Consider the following 18633-nt stretch of genomic DNA (forward strand, 5'->3'; position numbering starts at 1 on the left):
GTGTGTTACTTAAATAATCATTAATTTCTCATTTACACTTTCCCTACCTTCCTTTTTACCCTGTGGCTATCATTGTCCTTTTTTCACCTCCCCTCAGTGTCTTTCCACATGTTTTTACCCATTGTGTAATACTCATTAGTTGAAATTCAGTGTTTTATAACACATCCTCCAAAGAATTTGTACCTTTCTGTCTCAAATCCTGCGTGTGAAAAGAAGGTTTTTGGGGTTATTATTCCTGGAGGGGGGTTTTTTGGTTTGGGTTTTTTTTTTTTTTTGTGTGTGTGTGTGTTTTGTTTTGCTGTTATTTTGCATTCCACCTAAAAAAAAAAAAAAAGAAAAAAGCTGTTGCCTGCTCCTGACTGCTCCTTGTCTCGCTGCAATCCCAGGAATCGCCGGTGCTTCCAGCCGGGGAGTTCTCGGAGCCATTTGTGCACTTCATCACTCAATGGTGAGCCGGGTCTGCAAACTGCCTGCCCTGGATGGAAATGATCCGTGCCATTAACTCCCGGCTCCCCGAGACCTTCTGGCTCTGCCTCCCTTCCCGGAGCACGGGGGCTCGGGGGCCTTGGGCAGATGGGGCAGCAAAGCTGAGCAAACTGTTTAAATTATGTAAACGTTATTTACACAAAGGGTCGTAAAAGTACTTACAAGGCTTGGGCCTTTTTGGGGGGTTTTAACCTCTTTTTTAATGAACCTCGCCCCGAGTCTGGCTGCTGAGACTCTGAGAATTCATCAGCAAAATCCATGTGGGTAATATCATTGTTTAAGGGGTTTTCTTTGAAATTGCCTCGATGTTTAGGAGGGCAAGCGGCCTTGATGAATTCATTGGCTTCTCAGTAAGTAATTTTTACTTTGCAGTAAGCAATTCATCTGCAAAATTCGTGTGTGCCACATGATTATTTAGGGGTTTTTTTTAAATATTTGGTGTAAAATTGCCTCCGTGTTTAGAAGGCAAGCGGCCTTGATGAATTCATTGGCTTCTCACTAAGTAATTTTTACTGAGAGCCGTGGTTTAAAACACACCACTGGGTATATTTGCTGTCCTTAAAACGGAATAGTTCATTGGAAACCTTTTAAATTAAAGGAGAATTGGGGAGGGGGTTGTAGAATAAAGAATACAGTGCTTGAGCGAGTAGAGGATACAAATCTGGCAGGTAAGAGATCTTAAAGAAGCAAAGGGAAGGGAAAAAAATCTCTTTCTAACTGCCCCTCACCCCTCAAAATCCAAAAATATTTTTAAAAGGGGAGGCATTTATGCACAGCAGAAGAAATAAGCTTGAATTTTGTGGAAAGAGGAGGTGTTGGAGGGAGAAACAGGGCTGGGTGAGATCAGAGGGAGCCACCAGAGTGGGAGCTGCGTGTGGGTGGGAGCAGGAATCCAGGGATGTGTCTTTTCCCAGGGATTGTCCTGCTCCAGGGATGGGTCCTTGTCCTCCCCCAAGCCCCCAGCCCCACACGGGTTGGGCTTTGCACATTTTGGGGTTTTCTGCCTGGTGCCAGGGCTGCTGCAGCAGAAGTGACCCCATAAACCTGAATTCTGAGCAGCTCATCGAGCAGAAAGCATCTCTGAGGCCTGCCACGGCCTGTAACAAATACAGCCACCAAAAGCAGGCTGATGAGCAGTTAATTAAAGCAACTAAATAATTAAAGTTTGTGTAACAGAGGCCTGGCTTTGCAGTGGTTTCAGCTTTCACAGAGCCGGGGTGTTTGGAGGGTTCTGCAGCTCAGCCCGGCTGTGGAGCTCGGGCTCCTTTCATCCTCGGCGAGGCAGCGATGACAGGCTGCTCTCAAAAACCCCCAGTGAGGCACAGGCAGGCACGGCCTGAGCTGAAACCCCCCCAGATGTCAACCTGCACAGGAGTGATGGTGGCTAATAGCCTGCCTCTCCCCAGGGACAGGGCTGCTTTGGGCTGTCAGATTAGAGCTGCTGCCGCAGACAGCTCGTGGGACTTGCATGTCTGAGGGGCTCCGAGTTGTTTGTAGGGGAGGGCAAATTGTGTCCTTAATGTCTCCAATTTACAGCACAGCTCGTTTGGTGTTCTGTACCCAGTGCTTTGTTAGCTGTGCTTTGCAGTGGGGGGAATTACTGCTTAAAAACAAACCAAAAAAAACCCAAATAAGGAGCAACTCTACCTTATTTAAGCAATCGGTTTGGAATAACCCTGGGAGATGTCAAGTGAGCAGCATCCCAGACTTTGTGCCAGGCCCTCTGCAAAGCCTGGCTGCTTGGATGGAATCCAATTAGTCCACAGGCAGCTCCTGGTGGTCACCTCTGTGCCACGTTATTGTGTTCCCTCATGCAGCTAAGCACGGCCTCCAGAGCTAATTGCACCTGTTGCAGGGAAAAGCAGCACTGTTTGCATGAGAAACATGATCCTATAACCAGGTTAATGCTGTGTAATGAACTATCACCCTGCAGGGTAATGGAAATAAATGGGGGAAAGTGAAGGTAGGCACCCCAGGGTATTGCATGTTCAGTGCTGGAGTTGGATTTCCCACCTGTTTGGGTAATTCTTGGTGTTGAGCTGTGTCATAATCCCCCGAAAAATGGTGTGTAAGTACAGGAATCCACACAGATGGATTAAAAAATGCATCCTCAAATACATAACCTCACCTTTCCTGGTGTGTAAGTACAGGAATCCACACAGATGGATTTAAAAGTGCATCCTCAAATACATAACCTCACCTTTCCTGGTGTGTAAGTACAGGAATCCACACAGATGGATTAAAAAATGCATCCTCAAATACATAACCTCACCTTTCCTGGTGTGTAAATTCAGAAATCCACCCAGGGTGGAGCCCTGCATCCCATCAGGGAAGGCTGGGAGGGAGGAAAATCCCATTAATGTTGTGGTTACTGTTAGGAACCCTGTTTCTCATACAGTGGAATTCTTCACTCAGTGATAAAAGGGATAAAGTACAATTGGAAAAAGATGGGGATCAGCTCTCTGTACCTCCTGGTTCTTGAGGATCTCTGTATTTACACACTTTTCATGGTTACAAACAGTGTGGAGCCCTAGATCCCATCAGGGAAGGCTGGGAGGGACAAAAAAATTCCATTAATATTTGGGGACTGTTAGGAACATACACTGAAATTGTTCATTCTGGGATAAAAGGGATAAAATACCAAAAAAAATGGAAAAATGGGAGTCAGCTCTCTGTTCCTCCTGGTTCTTGAGGATCTCTGTATTTACACACTTTTCATGGTTACAAACAGTGTGGAGCCCTAGATCCCCTAAGGGAAGGCTGGGAGGGAGGAAAACCCCAAAATTAATATTTTGGTTACTGCTAGGAACCCTGTCTCCCATCAGCACCTGATAAATTTAGGAAATACATTGAAATTCTTCACTCTGCAATAAAAGGGATAAAATACAATTCAGTATTTCAACATTTTAAATAAAACAACTCAGTATTTCAAATCAACAGGCAGTTGTTTTGATACAAACATTTTGTTTTCTGACACAGCATGAAGAAGCAGCCAAAGGAGAGGCCAGCACCTGAAGATTTAATGGTGAGTGAAACCTCAGTTTGGATTTGTCAGTGAATATTTTTTGGTCATTTACATAGGAATTCATCTCTTTTTTCCTGCACTTTTCAGTGTGCTCAGTGTGTTTCTGAACTCTTCCTGCTTGTGCAGCAATTCCATATTTGCACCCAAAGCAGGGGTGGGACTGTGGTTCTGAAGTTGGTGGGTGTTTTGCTGTTACCTTCACTTGTGGTTTGGGGAGTTAATTCAGAACTTTGACAGCCACTATCGAGTTTCAATCAAAACCATTCTGATGCTTGATACACATTTTCTTCCAGTTTGGATGTCCAGGGATTACAGCTTAATGTAGGTCACTCCTTGTCAGCATCTGCCAGCCTGAACCTTCCCAAAAGTGAGGACTGAGAACAGAGAGTGGGGTTAAAAGATGGATTTTAATGAAATGCAAGAGGCACTGCTTTCAGTGATGGTTGTGTAAAATGAAACCAGATTGGCTGCAGGAGGATGAGAATATTTGGTGAGGTTTGCCCATGGAAGGGCTCTCAGGCTTGGAATCTGAGCTCAGAGCCCACTTCTTGGGCAATTGTCATTTTGCAATTATTAATTATTGCTAAATACAGCAATTTATGTAGACTCCCAGTGCCCTCTGGCTCATGTCAAACACCTTTAATTTTTAAATGTTTCCTTACTTTCCTTTATGTTCTGCTTGCTGTAACTTGAAAGCTTCTCTAAAATCATCATGATTTATTTGAAATTAAGTATACACTTCAGTATAGATATTTATTTGAAATGAATATCCATCTGTGCATGAAATATACAGAGATAATTGGAACACAGGAATAATTGTGAGGGATTTTAATAGGATCAAGACGCTGGCTCATCCTCTCATTTCTTGCTTCCAAGAAAGAGAATATTCTCATTGCTTCTGGGAGAATAAACAAGTTTTTCTCCTGCAGCAATTCTCTAGTTAAAGGCTAATCTGTGAAGATGCCCAGGGGCAGGTGTGTCACAATCCAGACAAGTCTCTCTCCTGGTTAGGAGTGTTTAACTGTGAGTCTCATTTTAGGGACATTACCTCCACCAAATCTGCCCTTGCAGTTGGGCACCTGCTTAAAAAACGTCGCTGAAACGAAACCTTAAAGTTTACCAGAGCCCCTCCACTTGGGGCTTTCTCCCACCAAAGGCTGATTTTTTGTCTTTTTTTAATGAATTTTTGATGGCTGGGAAATTCTTGCAGTTAGTCACATCTGAGAAAGCTTGGAGCAGGTTCTGGAGCTGCAGGCAGGTTTACCTGGAGCAGGTTCTGGAGCTGCAGGCAGGTTTACCTGGAGCTGCAGGCAGCTTTACCTGGAGCAGGTTCTGGAGCTGCAGGCAGGTTTGCCTGGAGCAGGTTCTGGAGCTGCAGGCAGGTTTGCCTGGAGCAGGTTCTGGAGCTGCAGGCAGGTTTGCCTGGAGCAGGTTCTGGAGCTGCAGGCAGGTTTGCCTGGAGCAGGTTCTGGAGCTGCAGGCAGGTTTGCCTGGAGCAGGTTCTGGAGCTGCAGGCAGGTTTGCCTGGAGCAGGTTCTGGAGCTGCAGGCAGGTTTGCCTGGAGCAGGTTCTGGAGCTGCAGGCAGCTTTACCTGGAGCAGGTTCTGGAGCTGCAGGCAGCTTTACTTGGCTCCCTTCTGCCACAGCCAGGTGCCTCGGCCCTTAGCACAATGGAATGGGCTCTCAGGAAGCCTCTCCCTGCTTGCAGAGGCACATCCTGGTGATGCAGAATGCCACTCATCAATAAAACATCTGCAGATCCCAGCGCCCCCCAGAAGTGTGCGTGGCGATGGTTGGGAGCAATAACACCACTCCAGGGTGCAGAGCCATAAAAATGAGGCCAAAGGGTGAGTGCCTGCAGTAGCAGGGAAGTGCACAGATTTATCTTTCCAACTACATGCCCTGGAGTGTGCTGGGCCCCTTTACAGGAGGCGTTCTGTGAAATTATTTGGAAATTCCGGCGCCTCTGGGATGAAAAAAATGAATAAAAAAGGAGCGTTCCTACTTTTTAAACAATTTAATGCATTTTTTTTCCACCTCCTTTTTAGTCACTTAGAAATGAGCTTGCAGCATCGAGTAGTAAAACAGGAGCTGCTCACTCCTTTATATTATAGAGGATATATGTAATATTATATATAAAATATTTATATTTATTTCATATTATATAAAAATATATATTTATTTCACATTATATATAAATACATATTTATCATGAACAATCATATCTTCTACAGTTATTTATATTATAATTAATAATTATTTTTATAGAATTAATCTTTCTATAATATGATTGTATATTCATTTCTATTTATATATTATATATTTATAGAGTCAAACCCTTTATATTTTTGCTTTTTCTCGGTCTTCTCAACGAGCACTTTATTTATGAAATTATAAATATATATATTAGCATTGTCTATGTACACAGATACACACAGCATATCTGTGCCTAAATATGTGTGCAGAAAATAATTTATAATTGCTGGAAAACGGGGACAGAAAAACACCAAAACTTGAAATATCCTGGAATTAAGGAGGTGGGAGAAGGTCGTGGAGTCCGTTTGAGCCCCACCTTGAGCAGAGCACTGAGTGCCTCATTCCCTGGGCACAGAGATCCTGTGGATTCTGGAGTTTCTCACCTTAATTCCACCCTGCTGAAATTGCCCCGTGGCTCCGGGGGGTGGGAGGGACGCCCGGAGGGATGCAGTGAAACCCTGCACCTCCAAGGTCACCTTCTCCCTGATTCGAACCAGAGCAGGGCTTCACCTTGTCCTCTGCAGTCTGGGGTGGGTTATTTGAGTTAAAAGCAGCGTTCCAGCAGTGCTGGGAGGTGTCACACACCCGTCCTCACCTGCAGACAAACCAGAGCATCTTCCCCTCCCCTGCAGCCACAGCTGGGCTGGACGTCACTACTTTGTGACCAGTTTAGGATAATTCAGGACTGAAAGCGAGTGCAAGGGAGCAGGAGATGACTCTTTTCCTCCTCTGCTGATAATCAGTGGGTTTTAGGTGCATTTGAGAGCTGAGTGCCAATACCTGGAGTGTCAGGTTGGCACCTCCACCAGAGTCCTGGGATGGGTTTCCCCTGCCTGTCATGCAAAAAGCTCTTTTTTATAAAATCCCAAATGTCCCTTTTTGTCAGGAAATAGGGCCAGAGCCGAGGCTGGATGAAATTCCTGTTTCAAGTCATGTTTTTCATTACCACAGATGTCCATGTGCAGGTGGATCAGGCTCCTGGATTTATTTATTTTATTATTTATTTACTCACTGCCCTTCCTTCCCTGCAGCCATGTCCAAAACAAGATATCCCATTGGTTTTTCTGGATGTACGTAATTGAATCAACTGACTTCTCCCACAGCAGTGAAATAAGGAATTTCACCAAGTAGTGGGGAAAAAATTGGCCATTCAGGGAAAGGAACAACCTCAGAATTTACCAGTGGTCATCCTGAACTTGCTCCAAAATGCTGCTCTTTTATCTCCAGTTTGTTCCCTCTTAAGAGAAAGGCAGAGAGAGAATTAAATGGAATATAAATATATTCCTGTATTATCACAGGGAGGATGCACAGCACATTCCTCTCTGTCTCTCCCCTCCCTTCTGGACATGAAAATCTTAACAATCCTTCTGTATAAAGAGATTTTTTTCCCCTTTGCTGTTCCATTTTTTGCCATAAACACAGTTTTTCTGGCTCTCAGGGCAGTGCTAATTCAGGAGCTGTGCTGTGGCAGCCCAGGGAAGGTTTAAACTCTTGTTTAAACCCAGGGAAGGTTTCAACTCCTATTCCTGTTTTTAATTCCTTCCTGTGCTTGTTGGAGAACAGGCAGCCAGGTTGCGTTTTTGAGGGTCTCTTACATCTTGACACGTGTCTTAAGATATTTAAATATACAAACTAACTGTTTATCTGGGGAAAAAATAACCATTATAGTAAATAAAATATAGAAAAAATATCCATTATAGTAAATAAAATATAGAAAAAATAACCATTATAGTAAATAAAATCAGGGTGTCTGGTCCAGAGCCATTCCTGGAATGGGGAGGGGGATTTCCATCCTATGCTGGATGCATAGGAATGGGAAATTTCAAAACTGTATTAGGCATTAAAATAAATAAAATACCAGAGGAGAACAGGTTTTCCAGCATGTCAGTGGCTTCGACACAGATCATATACAGTTTATCATACAATGTTTAATTTGATGCATTTAATATTTTTAATTTTAATAATTTAAATTGATAAAATTTAAAATTGTTAAACTGATTTTTAAATTGATTTAAAATTTCATAAAAATAGAAATATCAACATAAGAAACATCAGTAATTTAAATTTTTAACTCCTGTTTAAACCCAGAGAAGGTTTGACTCCTGTTTAAAGCCAGGAAAGGTTTAGACTGCTGTTTAAAGCCAGGGAGGGTTTAACTCCTGTTTAAACCCAGGGAAGGTTTAACTGCTGTTTAAAGCCAGAGAGGGTTTAAAGTCCTGTTTGAAGGCAGGGAAGGTTTAGCTCCTGTTTAAACCCAGGGCAGGTTTAACTCCTGTTTAAACCCAGGGCAGGTTTAACTCCTGTTTAAACCCAGGGAAGGTTTAACTGCAGTTTAAACCCAGGGAAGGTTTAACTCCTGTTTAAAGCCAGGGAAGGTTTAACTGCAGTTTAAAGCCAGGAAAGGTTTAACTGCTGTTTAAAGCCAGGAAAGGTTTAACTGCTGTTTGAAGGCAGGGAGGGTTTAAAGTCCTGTTTGAAGGCAGGGAAGGTTTAAGTCCTGTTTGAAGGCAGGGAAGGTTTAAGTCCTGTTTGAAGGCAGGGAAGGTTTAAGTCCTGTTTGAAGGCAGGGAAGGTTTAAGTCCTGTTTAAAGCCAGAGTCCAGGGCAGCAGCCAGGCTGGGGCTGGGCCTGTATTTACGGTATTTTCCCCAAGCTTTCCATCCTAAGCTCTATTTAATGGAATCTATGCATAGTAAGTAATCAGGTCAGAGAGAAGCAGCATCCCCTGTTTGAGATCAATCGCTGGCTAATACTTTATCTAGGCCACTTTATTATCTCATGCTGATTCCATTCCCATTCTCCTCCTCCTTTGTAGCGTGCACTTCAGCTGTGGTAAAACTACGCCTGGCATACATATTAAAAACATATACCCATTCTATCTGTATGTAAATGGGGGAGGCACAGCTGGATATTGCAGGAGTTTGATTTACTAATAGTTATTATCTGTTCTAGCTGTTCAGAGGCAGGGAGAGTTGCAGAAAACAAGCTAGCGCAGAAATTGCCTTTATGATATCACTGCCCTGCTTTGGTAATTGTTTAAAATCTCTTCTGTAGCTGCGAGCTCGGCCTCGGCTGCTGCAGATTGTTGGTGCTTTTTTTGGGATTGCTGGAGCCTCGTGGGGAGGGGTTTTTGTTGTTAGTGCAGCGTTGAACTCCTCCGTGGTGGTGATTGGAACGAAAGGCGTTGGTGTAAAAAATGCTGTTTGAAACACCAAAAGTCAGGAATGGAGCAGTTATTCTGTTGTGCTCTCCTGTGGAGGCATCAAAGCACAGCCTTTAGGATTTCTCAAGGAAAAATTGGGCAGGGAGAGGCTGCAGTCACCTCCTGCACTCCATTACTTTTGCACAGATCTAATGATTCTTCCTCAAGTTGTCAACACAACCAGGAGCTTTTCTCCTACTTAAAATTTAAATTACTGACGTTTCTTATGTCAATATTTTATCAATTTAAATTGTATCAATTTAAGCATCGTGTGATGAATTTGTACATCATCTGTGTCAAAGCCACTGACATGCTGGAAAACCTGTTCTCCTCTGGTATTTTATTTATTTTAATGCCTAATACAATTTTGAAATTTCCCATTCCTATGCATCCAGCAATCCCCCTCCCCATTCCAGGAATGGCTCTGGACCAGACACCCTGATTTTATTGGCTGTAATGGGCATTTTTTCCCCAGATAAACAGTTAGTTTGTATATTTAAAAATCTTAAGACACGTGTGAAGATGTTAGAGAATCAAAAATGCATTCTGGCTGCCTGTTCCCGTATCTCCAACAAGTACAACAAGGGAATTAAAAACGTAAGGTTTTAAGTAGCAATATTTTATGTAGCTTTATTTCAGAGGGTCTGCACAGTAGCTAAACATATTTGCAGTTAGTTGTGTTAAACCCCTGATTTCAGCTCTCAGGAAATACTTTTATGGTTTAAACAAACAAATGGAGGATCAGCATAATCCTGCCTGGATTTTCATCTAAAGCCCCAGAATAAAGCCAATAAAACACTGGTGCTTAGGTCTGTCAATGAAGGGCTTTCCCCCAGTGGTGTCACTGAGGAGCCAGGGCTGGGGTTTGGATGCTGGTGGTTTTTGGGATGGAGCAGACGGCTCTCAGCACTTCCTTTGCACAAGCACACCCCAGAGGTCCTGTGAGACCAGCTTTAGAGATCCACACTTGTGGTGCGCACCTGTCCAGATGTTTGGGCACCCTTGCTGAATCACAGGGAGCCAAGAATTTTCCCTCTTTGGCTACTTTGTTTTATCCTGGGCCAGTGCAGGATCTCCCATCAGGGCTGGTAAAATTGTCTGTGCTTGGAGCTGTGATGAATGGCCTCGTTTGCAGATGTGCAGCCTCTCCTCTGTCACAAGGATCCCAGTTACTCACTCCATGACAAGGGAGGTTCTGACAGACACCACACACAAGCAGATGTGAAGGAAAGGGCTCTCTCCTGGTTTCTCCAGGGAAAAAAGCACAGAGCCAAGTGTTTTAGCTGTTGTAAATATAGAATTGTTTAGGTTGGGAAAGGTTTTTTAGGATCATCCAGTTCAATCATGAAATATATGTGGTAAATAATGAACTCCTTGTCTGAACAGTCTCTCCCTTCAGACAAGGAGTTCTGGATCAAATCCTGGATACACTGAAGACAAATCAGAATTTATATTGAGGCAGAGATTTCACAGCAGGGCTCAGGATGCTCTGTCACTGCGTGCTCAGTATCTCCCTTGCTCAAGGTAGCTTAAGAGGAAAAAAATCTGTTTCCTCAGGTGGCAGCCTTGCTCACTGGGCTGAAATTGGGAAAGGTGAGTCAGGGGTATTCCCCTCTGTCTTTCAAAAAAAAAAAAAAAAAGTTGGGGGGAAAAGCCATCTCTGTCTTTGGGGTGAGTTCCTCTGTGCCACTTGAGAAATCAGCTCCTGAGATGGAGACATCCATTCTATCAGTGTCACTAAATCCAGCAACCACCCAAGAGCAGGATGGTGACAGCTTAAGGGGTGGTGCCTTCATTCCCTGCCTGCTGCACCCATTGCCATGGGATCACCCAGTTCCTCCAGCAAATGGGAATATCTGGGAATAATATCTGGCAATTAATGGGAATATTCCCCTCCTACCATGCCCTAGAGCTGCACAAAACAGCAGCACTTCCCTGTGAAATGTGAAAAGGAATAACTCGAGTTGGCTCAAAGAGGTGTTGAAAATCTAAGGAAATTGAACAAAAACAAACTGGCAACAGCTTAGAGGGCTACAGTTCATATTTTTTGGTTACTTGAGTCTCCTGGGCTTTGCAGTTTAATTTGAGCAAATGTTTCATTTGGCACTGCTGGTTGTTCAGTAGTTCTCCAGGCACAGGGACAAATATTTACATCTCACTCCTTTTGGTAGCAGAATTGCAAATCTTTCAATTACTGGATATTGAGAAGTTGTGCCTTTGCCTCGTTGATGTTTTATGTCAGCTGTCTTCCTTACGTATTTATTTTGAAAAATTGAGGGGAAAAAAATCTGTTAGCAGTTCCAAAATAATATCTTTTAAATCCCAGAAAACTGCCCTTTCTATTCATTCCAAATCCATCAAGGAATTTGCTCTAACAGGCAACTGTTGCAATCCACGTGCAGCTTTTATTTGTGTAATGAAATTGGCATTTTAAATCTGTTCAGACACTCTGCATGGATTAAAATGGTTGGTGCTCGTGCAGAACCAGCTACATGTGGGTCTCTGGTCCAATTAGCACCTCAGGACACTCCTGCAGTATTAAATAAGAGTAATAATTGCCTATGAATAAGCAGAGTATAAAGCAGGAGATAGAGATATGGCTTCTTAGTGACCTGTGTGCATTATGCCTCAAATCCTTTAATCAGATTTGTGCTGCTTGATTCTTCCATCCGCAGAAATTCTGCTGGAGGATCAGGGCCTAAAGTAGTAAAAAATCAATTAATACGACTTTCTAATTTGTGCAGTTGACAAAAAAAAAAGGGGAAAAAAAAAAAAAACCCGCATATAAATAGGGGACATTTTTCTCCTGAAGAGGGGCCGTGCTGAAAGATTTTTTAATTGGATTTTCATTGTGATTGACAGCGCTTGATTATGACAGTAACTTTATTTGGCCGGACTGTTGGAGCCCCCTTGTTCAGGGTGGTTTTTTTCCCTTTTTTCCCCATCAAAGGCCTTTTTTCCCTCGGCGGAGAGGCAGAGTTTGTGAAAGAGCCTTTTAGCACCTTTGTTGCCGCCATCCCTGGTGACGATTGGGCCCAGCTGGTCGCGGGTCGCGAAATGCTCCTCTCACAAAGAGAAATCTCCCCGGCCTCCATCATTTTAAGAGCTCCAGAAACCTGTTGAGGATTAGAAGTAGCTTTAGATGTGAAATGAGTGTTAAGTATTAGTAATCGGGAGATTAGGGCCCCGGGGACAACGGGAGATAAACAACCGCAATTAAGGCAAATCTGCCAGAGTAAACAAAATTGAGCAGAAACAGATGCCCTCGCCATTTTGGGGGATTGATTGGAGGGCACCGAGGAATCGATTTTTGTCTTGTTTACACTTCCAAACCCCGGTGATAAACTGGGAGGCTAAATATTTCATAGCGCCTGATTTTAGTTAATTTTTCTCGGCTCCTCACAGTGACCAGGCCCGGCCTCGCTCAGCCTTCACAGGGAGCAGCTAATTGCCTATGAAGGGCCCCTGTGTTTAAATGGGCTTGACAGGAATTTAAATTTTGTTTCAATCAACCTCTGCGCTCACAGCCTGCTCCAGTTTCTAATTTTTAAATTAAACATGATTTCTTTTTTATTTATTTTCCTTTTTTGAAGCCGCGGCCTTGCCTCCGGAGCCGGCTGCTGGCGCTTCCAGCCGGGGCAGAGCTGGGAGCGCGGCTTTATTCAGGCCGAGACCCCAAAATACAGCCCTGGAAAAGTTCATTGTCCCATCAGGGTGCATCTGCCTGCTCGGATTTGGTGGGAGAGGTTGGGGAAACGCTCAGCTGGTGTAAATCGGGATGAGCCCGTGCCTGCTGGGCTGGGGAGAGCCAGGTTCCCACCAGGGAAGGGAAAGGCTCCCCTGGATTAAAATACAGCTCTGAGCGTGGAAATGGTGCTGGTGGCCTCGGTCCTTGTTCCGTGACCTTGGGAGGGAGTCAAAGGAATTGATATTTTTTTTCCCCAAGTAGTAGTGATGTATTTTGCTCTCTCTGTGCTTTCAGCAGGGCTCTGTGTGTTTATTCCGGCATTGTTTCGTACCTGAGCTTTCTCTGCTCCTCAGACGAGGGGATTTGGCAGCGCCTTCCCCTCCGTCATTTAATACTTTATTGAGTCCCTTCACAGAGCTTGCCAGACACAGGGACGTCGTTTTGCACTCCGTGCAGGCAGCGTGCAGCCACGGAATGCAGGATGATCGTAGTGGTACTTCTAAAAACAACTTGTTCATTTGCAGAAACTTCATCACAAAAATGCTAACGAAGTACGAGCTGTTCCATTCTCCCTTTTTGCTTCCAGCCACATCATTTTTGGGTTTTTTTTGCTTTTGTTAATTGTTGTTATTTGTGCATGTGTGCACACAGCATTTTCTTCTCCAAGGTTTGGGTGAAAAACATTTAGGAGATCGTTTCAGTTTACTTCAGTTTAGTAATTTGCTTAGCAATTTTTTTTTTTTTCCCCAGTAGAAAAACTTGGGGAAAACAGTTGTTTTCTTCACCCTTCCCCCTGAGTCTAGGGGAAGACTTAGTCCTTGTTTGAAGGAAATTCTGTATCAGCTCTGAATTCCTGACGAGCTCTGTTTGGTGTCACTGAGACCATCCCTGTGCAGGAGCTCAGGACACTTCTGCAGGTGAAGCTCCACCAGAGTTCAGGTCAGGTGTGCCTTTCTGGTGTGAATCTCTGCTCTTTCCGAGCCCCACTCTCTCATTCCCATCACAGCCAGGTCTTGAAGCTCACGAACTGAATCAATTTCAAATGAAGCCCCACCAGAAGATGTGCTCCAGGCACACACCTAATGAGCTCCAGCTACTAATGGGCACTGAGGCCACAGACCAGACCAGAGCTGGGCAAAAGTCAAACCTCTTCCATCCCCAAAATGTTGCACCGAGCGTTTCACTCAGCAGAGCTGCTTCTGCTGTCGACAGCTTGCTAATGTTGACAGACTCCATCAGCCTTGGGCCACTCTCCCCATTCCTCCTCTGCAGCTCTCCTTAACCTCAGCAGCACTTGCAGAAGTAAACTCCAATTAGATTTCGGTTGCTTTCGTTTGTTTTAAGAGTTTTTAAGAGTCATAACACAAGAAGTGAAGTACCTTTGCTGGGAACTGGCTCGTGTTCAGCCGAGCAGCGCGGGGAGTGCCAAGGACAGTTACTGCTTTAACAACGAATACCAAAAGCAAAGCTGCTGTGGAAAGAATGATCTGCAGATGGGCAAATAGATTCCTCTGTGCCACAGCCAAACCCTAAACCCTGTAGTAAATTTCAGGCCGGTCTTTGCCACAGGAAGGGAGCAAATAGCAGAGCCAGGGTCCTGCAGGAGGAGGGGGTGAGGAGTTGGAGGTCAGGGCCAGCTGGGGAGTGGAGCTGCTCCGATTCCTGCTGTTCTCACCTGAAAAATTCCCTCTTGACCCTCTTTGTCTGGTGATGAGTTGCCAGCTTGGACACATCAGTCAAGTGCACGAGGGGTCTCTGAGATCTGTTTTGGGGTCGCCAGCTGCCCAAAGCCTGGAAAGATAATACTTTCATCATAATGAAGACTCTGTATTGCTGTTTAAAAATGGAAATTCGGGTGAGGTGTGTAGACATTTGCTGTTCAGGTTAAGGTGTTGAGGTCAAAGTTAAGGTGTTGTCCTCTTGGTCCATCCGTCAGGCCTGGGGACTGTTGTTATTTGAAGACAATTTCTGTAAATTGCAGGAGAGTTTTGGTGCCTCAACAAAACTAAACCAGCTGAAAATCACTTGCAATTAACTTTATCCTATAAAAAGGAAAAATGCATTCGTGAAAGTCAGTCTACAAACAGATAAATAACAGGGGACAGAAATACTAATCAAAAAAAAAAAAAAGGATAAGGAAGAAATTTAACCCCAAGGCTTCAGTTCTTAGTTGTGTTATCCATTTATCTTTGTTTTGCATCATCTTTTCACTGTCTCACATATCATCAGAGGGATAAAATCATTAGTGTGCTAATCTAGGTAGCCATAGTTCTAAGGCTGACCTAGGCTAATCTGCCTTTGCAATTTCAAGAACTATGTTTGACTCCTCTGAAAGTAACCTTAAATTGTAGTCTTGTAAGAATTCCAGAGCTGTATCCTTCACTCCTTCTCCTAATGAGGTTATGACCAAATGCTCATTATAATTGCTTTAGACTCCTTTTAATTTTCAAGCTTATTAATCATAAGAAGAGTTATTTAAAATTGCATAAATTAATCTTAGATTAAAAGCCCATCAAAGCCTCGAAACAATTAAGAATAAGTAGGATTTCCCTGGGGCAGCAAGTTTTATTTTAATAGTGTAGTCAGGTGGATATCAGAACATTGAAGTATGGTAGTGATTAATGTATGCAAAATTTAAATGAGAGTTTTTAAATGGCAAATCTAAATCACATATTGACCTAACTGTAGGCTTTAACTGCATTGTCTGTCATATATTTAAACTGTTTAGTAATCAACATTTTAATTACAGTGTGTGTTAGGGAGGCCGTGCAACAAACAAAACTCCCCACTTCCCGAGTGGAGCTGCTCAGCAGGCTGGGCTCTGCTCTCAGCTGAGGAGCGAGGAAGGAGCAGAAACTTGCAGGAAAATAACCAGACTTGGTTTGCCCCGGGGATGTGTTCTTGTTCCTGCCTCATCTCCAGCCAGAAAACGCCACTGGTCCGTGCTGGGAGTGCTCAGGGTTGGATTGGAGCAGCCTGGGCTGGTGGAAGGTGTGGAAGGGGGAGGACTGGGTGGGTGTTAAGGTCCTTCCAGCCCGTGACTGGGGGTGCCACGATTCTGTGATGCCGTGGTTTCACCCCCTGCTCTGGGGCTTTGTCTCCTGCACCAGCTGAGCACAGCTCTGGGGTGCTGGAGCCTCTCTGGCTCAGCAAGCGCAGTCCTTGCCCTCAATAGTCTGAGGACAGAACAGTGAGAGAGAACTGGGCCAGCAAACCTTGCTCCCAGATCAGGCACAGTCCCAAGGAGGAGCTGCAGTTTTAGGGTTAAGCTCAGTCTGTGATCTGCAATCCCATTTGGAAGAGCCAAGGAGGCTGCAGCTGACCTTGCTGCAGCTTTGGGACACTCTTGGCAGACACACAGACTGAGCCTCCCAGTCCCTGCTGTTCCAAGCACTTCAGGTGCTCACACTTCCCTTAAAAGGGTTTAAAAAAATCCTGAAATTTCAGAAGGAAAACAAGAGATGGAGCAGCTGGCTCACACTTGAGTAGTGTCCTGCAGAGTCCTTTCACCCGTGGGTACGTTCTGTGTCTCTGTGGATCCAGGTGTGCTCAGCCTTCAGAGTTCTTACCCCACTCAGGCCTCAGAAGCTGCGTGGAGCATCCCCTGAGGATGCCCTGCCACCTCCTGTGCCTGTGAATTAACCATGTTTGGGAGTCTGCAGTGAGAGAATTGGCCTGAGGATTCCTCGCTGCTATTCCTGGCTGTGGGAGCCGCAGTTGGATACTGTGGATAGCTGGCACAGATAATTAGAACAGCTTTTAGTGTGGCTTGTCCTTGGAGGCAGCAGCTCGAGATGGAAAATCCTCCAGCACTGGAGGCAGGGCTGGAGTGATGAAATCCTGACACGTGCTGAGGGCACTGCAGGGGGACCCGGGGTCAGTTCGGGGTGGTTTGGGTTGCCCAGCACTTGGTGCTTCCAGGAATTCTGGGAAGCTCTTTGGGTTGCCCAGCACTTGGTGCTTCCAGGAATTCTGGGAAGCTCTTTGGGTTGCCCAGCACTTGGTGTTTGCAGGAGTCCTGGGAAGCTGGTGCAGCTCCAGAGCTGAGCTCTGTGTTTGTCCTGTTGGAGGTGGAACTTGTCTGCCATTAAACATGAGGATGGGCAGGATTTCCCCTCAGATCCATGCCCTGAGTTCATACAAGAGCTGTGCACAGTGCAGGCACCTCAGGAGCAATGGGAGAACCAACTGGGATGTGCTGCTGGACAGCCAAGTTGGAATTTTTTGGAGTTGGAGGGATGAGCTGCCAGCCAGGCTTTCCTGATTTAACATTTGCTCCGTGGCCTTCCTTTGAACAGAGCACCTGGAGTGGGGGAAGGCCTGGAACATCCCACCTGCTCTGGGAGCAGCAGGGATTTGGTGGTTTGCTCATGTTTCACATGGAGTTGGTGCTGGCAGGGCTGGAATTCTGCTCAGGTGAAACAGGGCTGGAATTCTGCTCAGGTGAAACGGGTGCAGGGGCAAAGCAGATCCCAGGTGTCCAACAGAGAGCTGGGTCAGAGGATGCTGTTCCCATTCCCCACTCCTGCTGCCAGGGAGGAATTAGGGAATGGCAGGGAAGGGGAGCACACTTCCAGCTTACACTCTGTTCTTATCAGGAGCTGTGTTTTGGGCAGGAAAAGCTGCATCTGGTGCATTCAGGGCATGCCAACACCACCCAATAAACTGCTGCATCTTCCTCACCCCCCCTTTAAAAAACTGCAAGTTAAGCAGCGAGTGAGCTTCCCTCAGAGCAGCCTGCAGCCAGCAGTAATATTTATTTTCTCTATTTGTTTTAAGCCTGGGAAGGCTGTGGTTTCCTGCACACTGTCCTGATGGAGCCCTGCCCAGCGAGCGTGCAATGCCCCCAGCCCTAATGTGCCATTAATGATAGGTTAATGTACAGTATAATGTTTTTTGGACTAGGGGTTCATTACACTTCTGAGTGCAAGGTCCTTCTGCAGAGCGCCCAAGGTCCCATTGCATTATATCATGCAATAAAAATACCCTTTTCATATCACACACTAATAAACTGTATTTGAAATGCTGTCTGAGGGCACGGCCATTGTCTTGATAGGCTGTGGCTGCAACAGTTGGGATCTTTTTTATTGTGGTTTTTTGTGGTGGTGAGTTCAGAATTTTTTAAATGGAAGGCATGACTTGTCTGTGCTGCTTGGTGATAAATGGAGTTCAGGGTTCCTGGGAAAAGAAGTGTTAAAAGGGCGGCACCACTGCAGCCAGTGCAGTGCCACTCATTTCCCAACCTTCCTTGCATAAGCATGAGGAATTTTATTATCATTTTTAATTGGCTGCCCTCCCCAGTCAGCCTCTCACTGTGCCAGGGGAAAAAAAATAGAAGGAGGTGCTGGAGTGGGTTAGATGTCATGTTCTCCCACCGTTTGGGATTCAGGTTCCTGCCATGGTCTGTGCCCCAGGGAGCACCACCCTGGGGAGGAAAATCTCTTCTTTTTGGTGATTTCCAAGGAAATCTGTGTCTGACTGGCGTGTCACACTGGGAATGGGCTTTGTCACCATTCCAGGCTGGTAGCTGCCTGTTCCATGGGCCTTTAGAGCAGTCTGACATAAACACTGACACCTTTTGTGCCTGAAATCCCAGGCATTGCATGGGGGGCAGAGTTGATGGTCTGCCTGTCCTTTGGCATTGATCTGAACCTCCTGGTGCTCTCCAAACACAAACATTTTATGGCCAGAGGGTCCTGTTTGTGGGAGAGGCTCTCCTGAAGCTCTGCTCTTCCTGGATTTGTGTGTGAGGGGCCGTGGAATTGTTACCTGTGCTTTAGACTGAAGAGCTGGAGGGATTTGGGGCTGTGGGTGATGATTTTGTATCCCAGAGGGAATTTCATCCACCTGGAGCAGAGCTGCACTCTCCAGGTGGGCACTTGGAGCTGGAAAAGGCCCATGGACCTGCAGCCCTGCCCAGGGTGCCGTGCAAGCTCTGTGGCAGTAAGCTCAGAGGTGGGTTATTATCAGAAACAAA

General features: G+C 45.2%; 1 protein-coding gene across 2 annotated transcripts in view; it reads left to right on the forward strand.

The window, feature by feature from the left end:
• Positions 1-18633, forward strand: part of MAP2K5 (mitogen-activated protein kinase kinase 5) — a 127604-nt gene that overhangs the window by 105997 nt on the left and 2974 nt on the right. For both annotated transcript variants that reach the window (XM_059858739.1, XM_059858738.1), the window contains 2 exons: positions 387-448; positions 3466-3511. In XM_059858739.1, the coding sequence (XP_059714722.1) occupies positions 387-448; positions 3466-3511 (108 nt within the window). The remainder of the gene's footprint in view (positions 1-386; positions 449-3465; positions 3512-18633) is intronic.

This window comes from Haemorhous mexicanus, chromosome 13 (genome assembly GCF_027477595.1).
Source record: "Haemorhous mexicanus isolate bHaeMex1 chromosome 13, bHaeMex1.pri, whole genome shotgun sequence".
Classification (NCBI taxonomy): Eukaryota; Metazoa; Chordata; class Aves; order Passeriformes; family Fringillidae; genus Haemorhous; species Haemorhous mexicanus.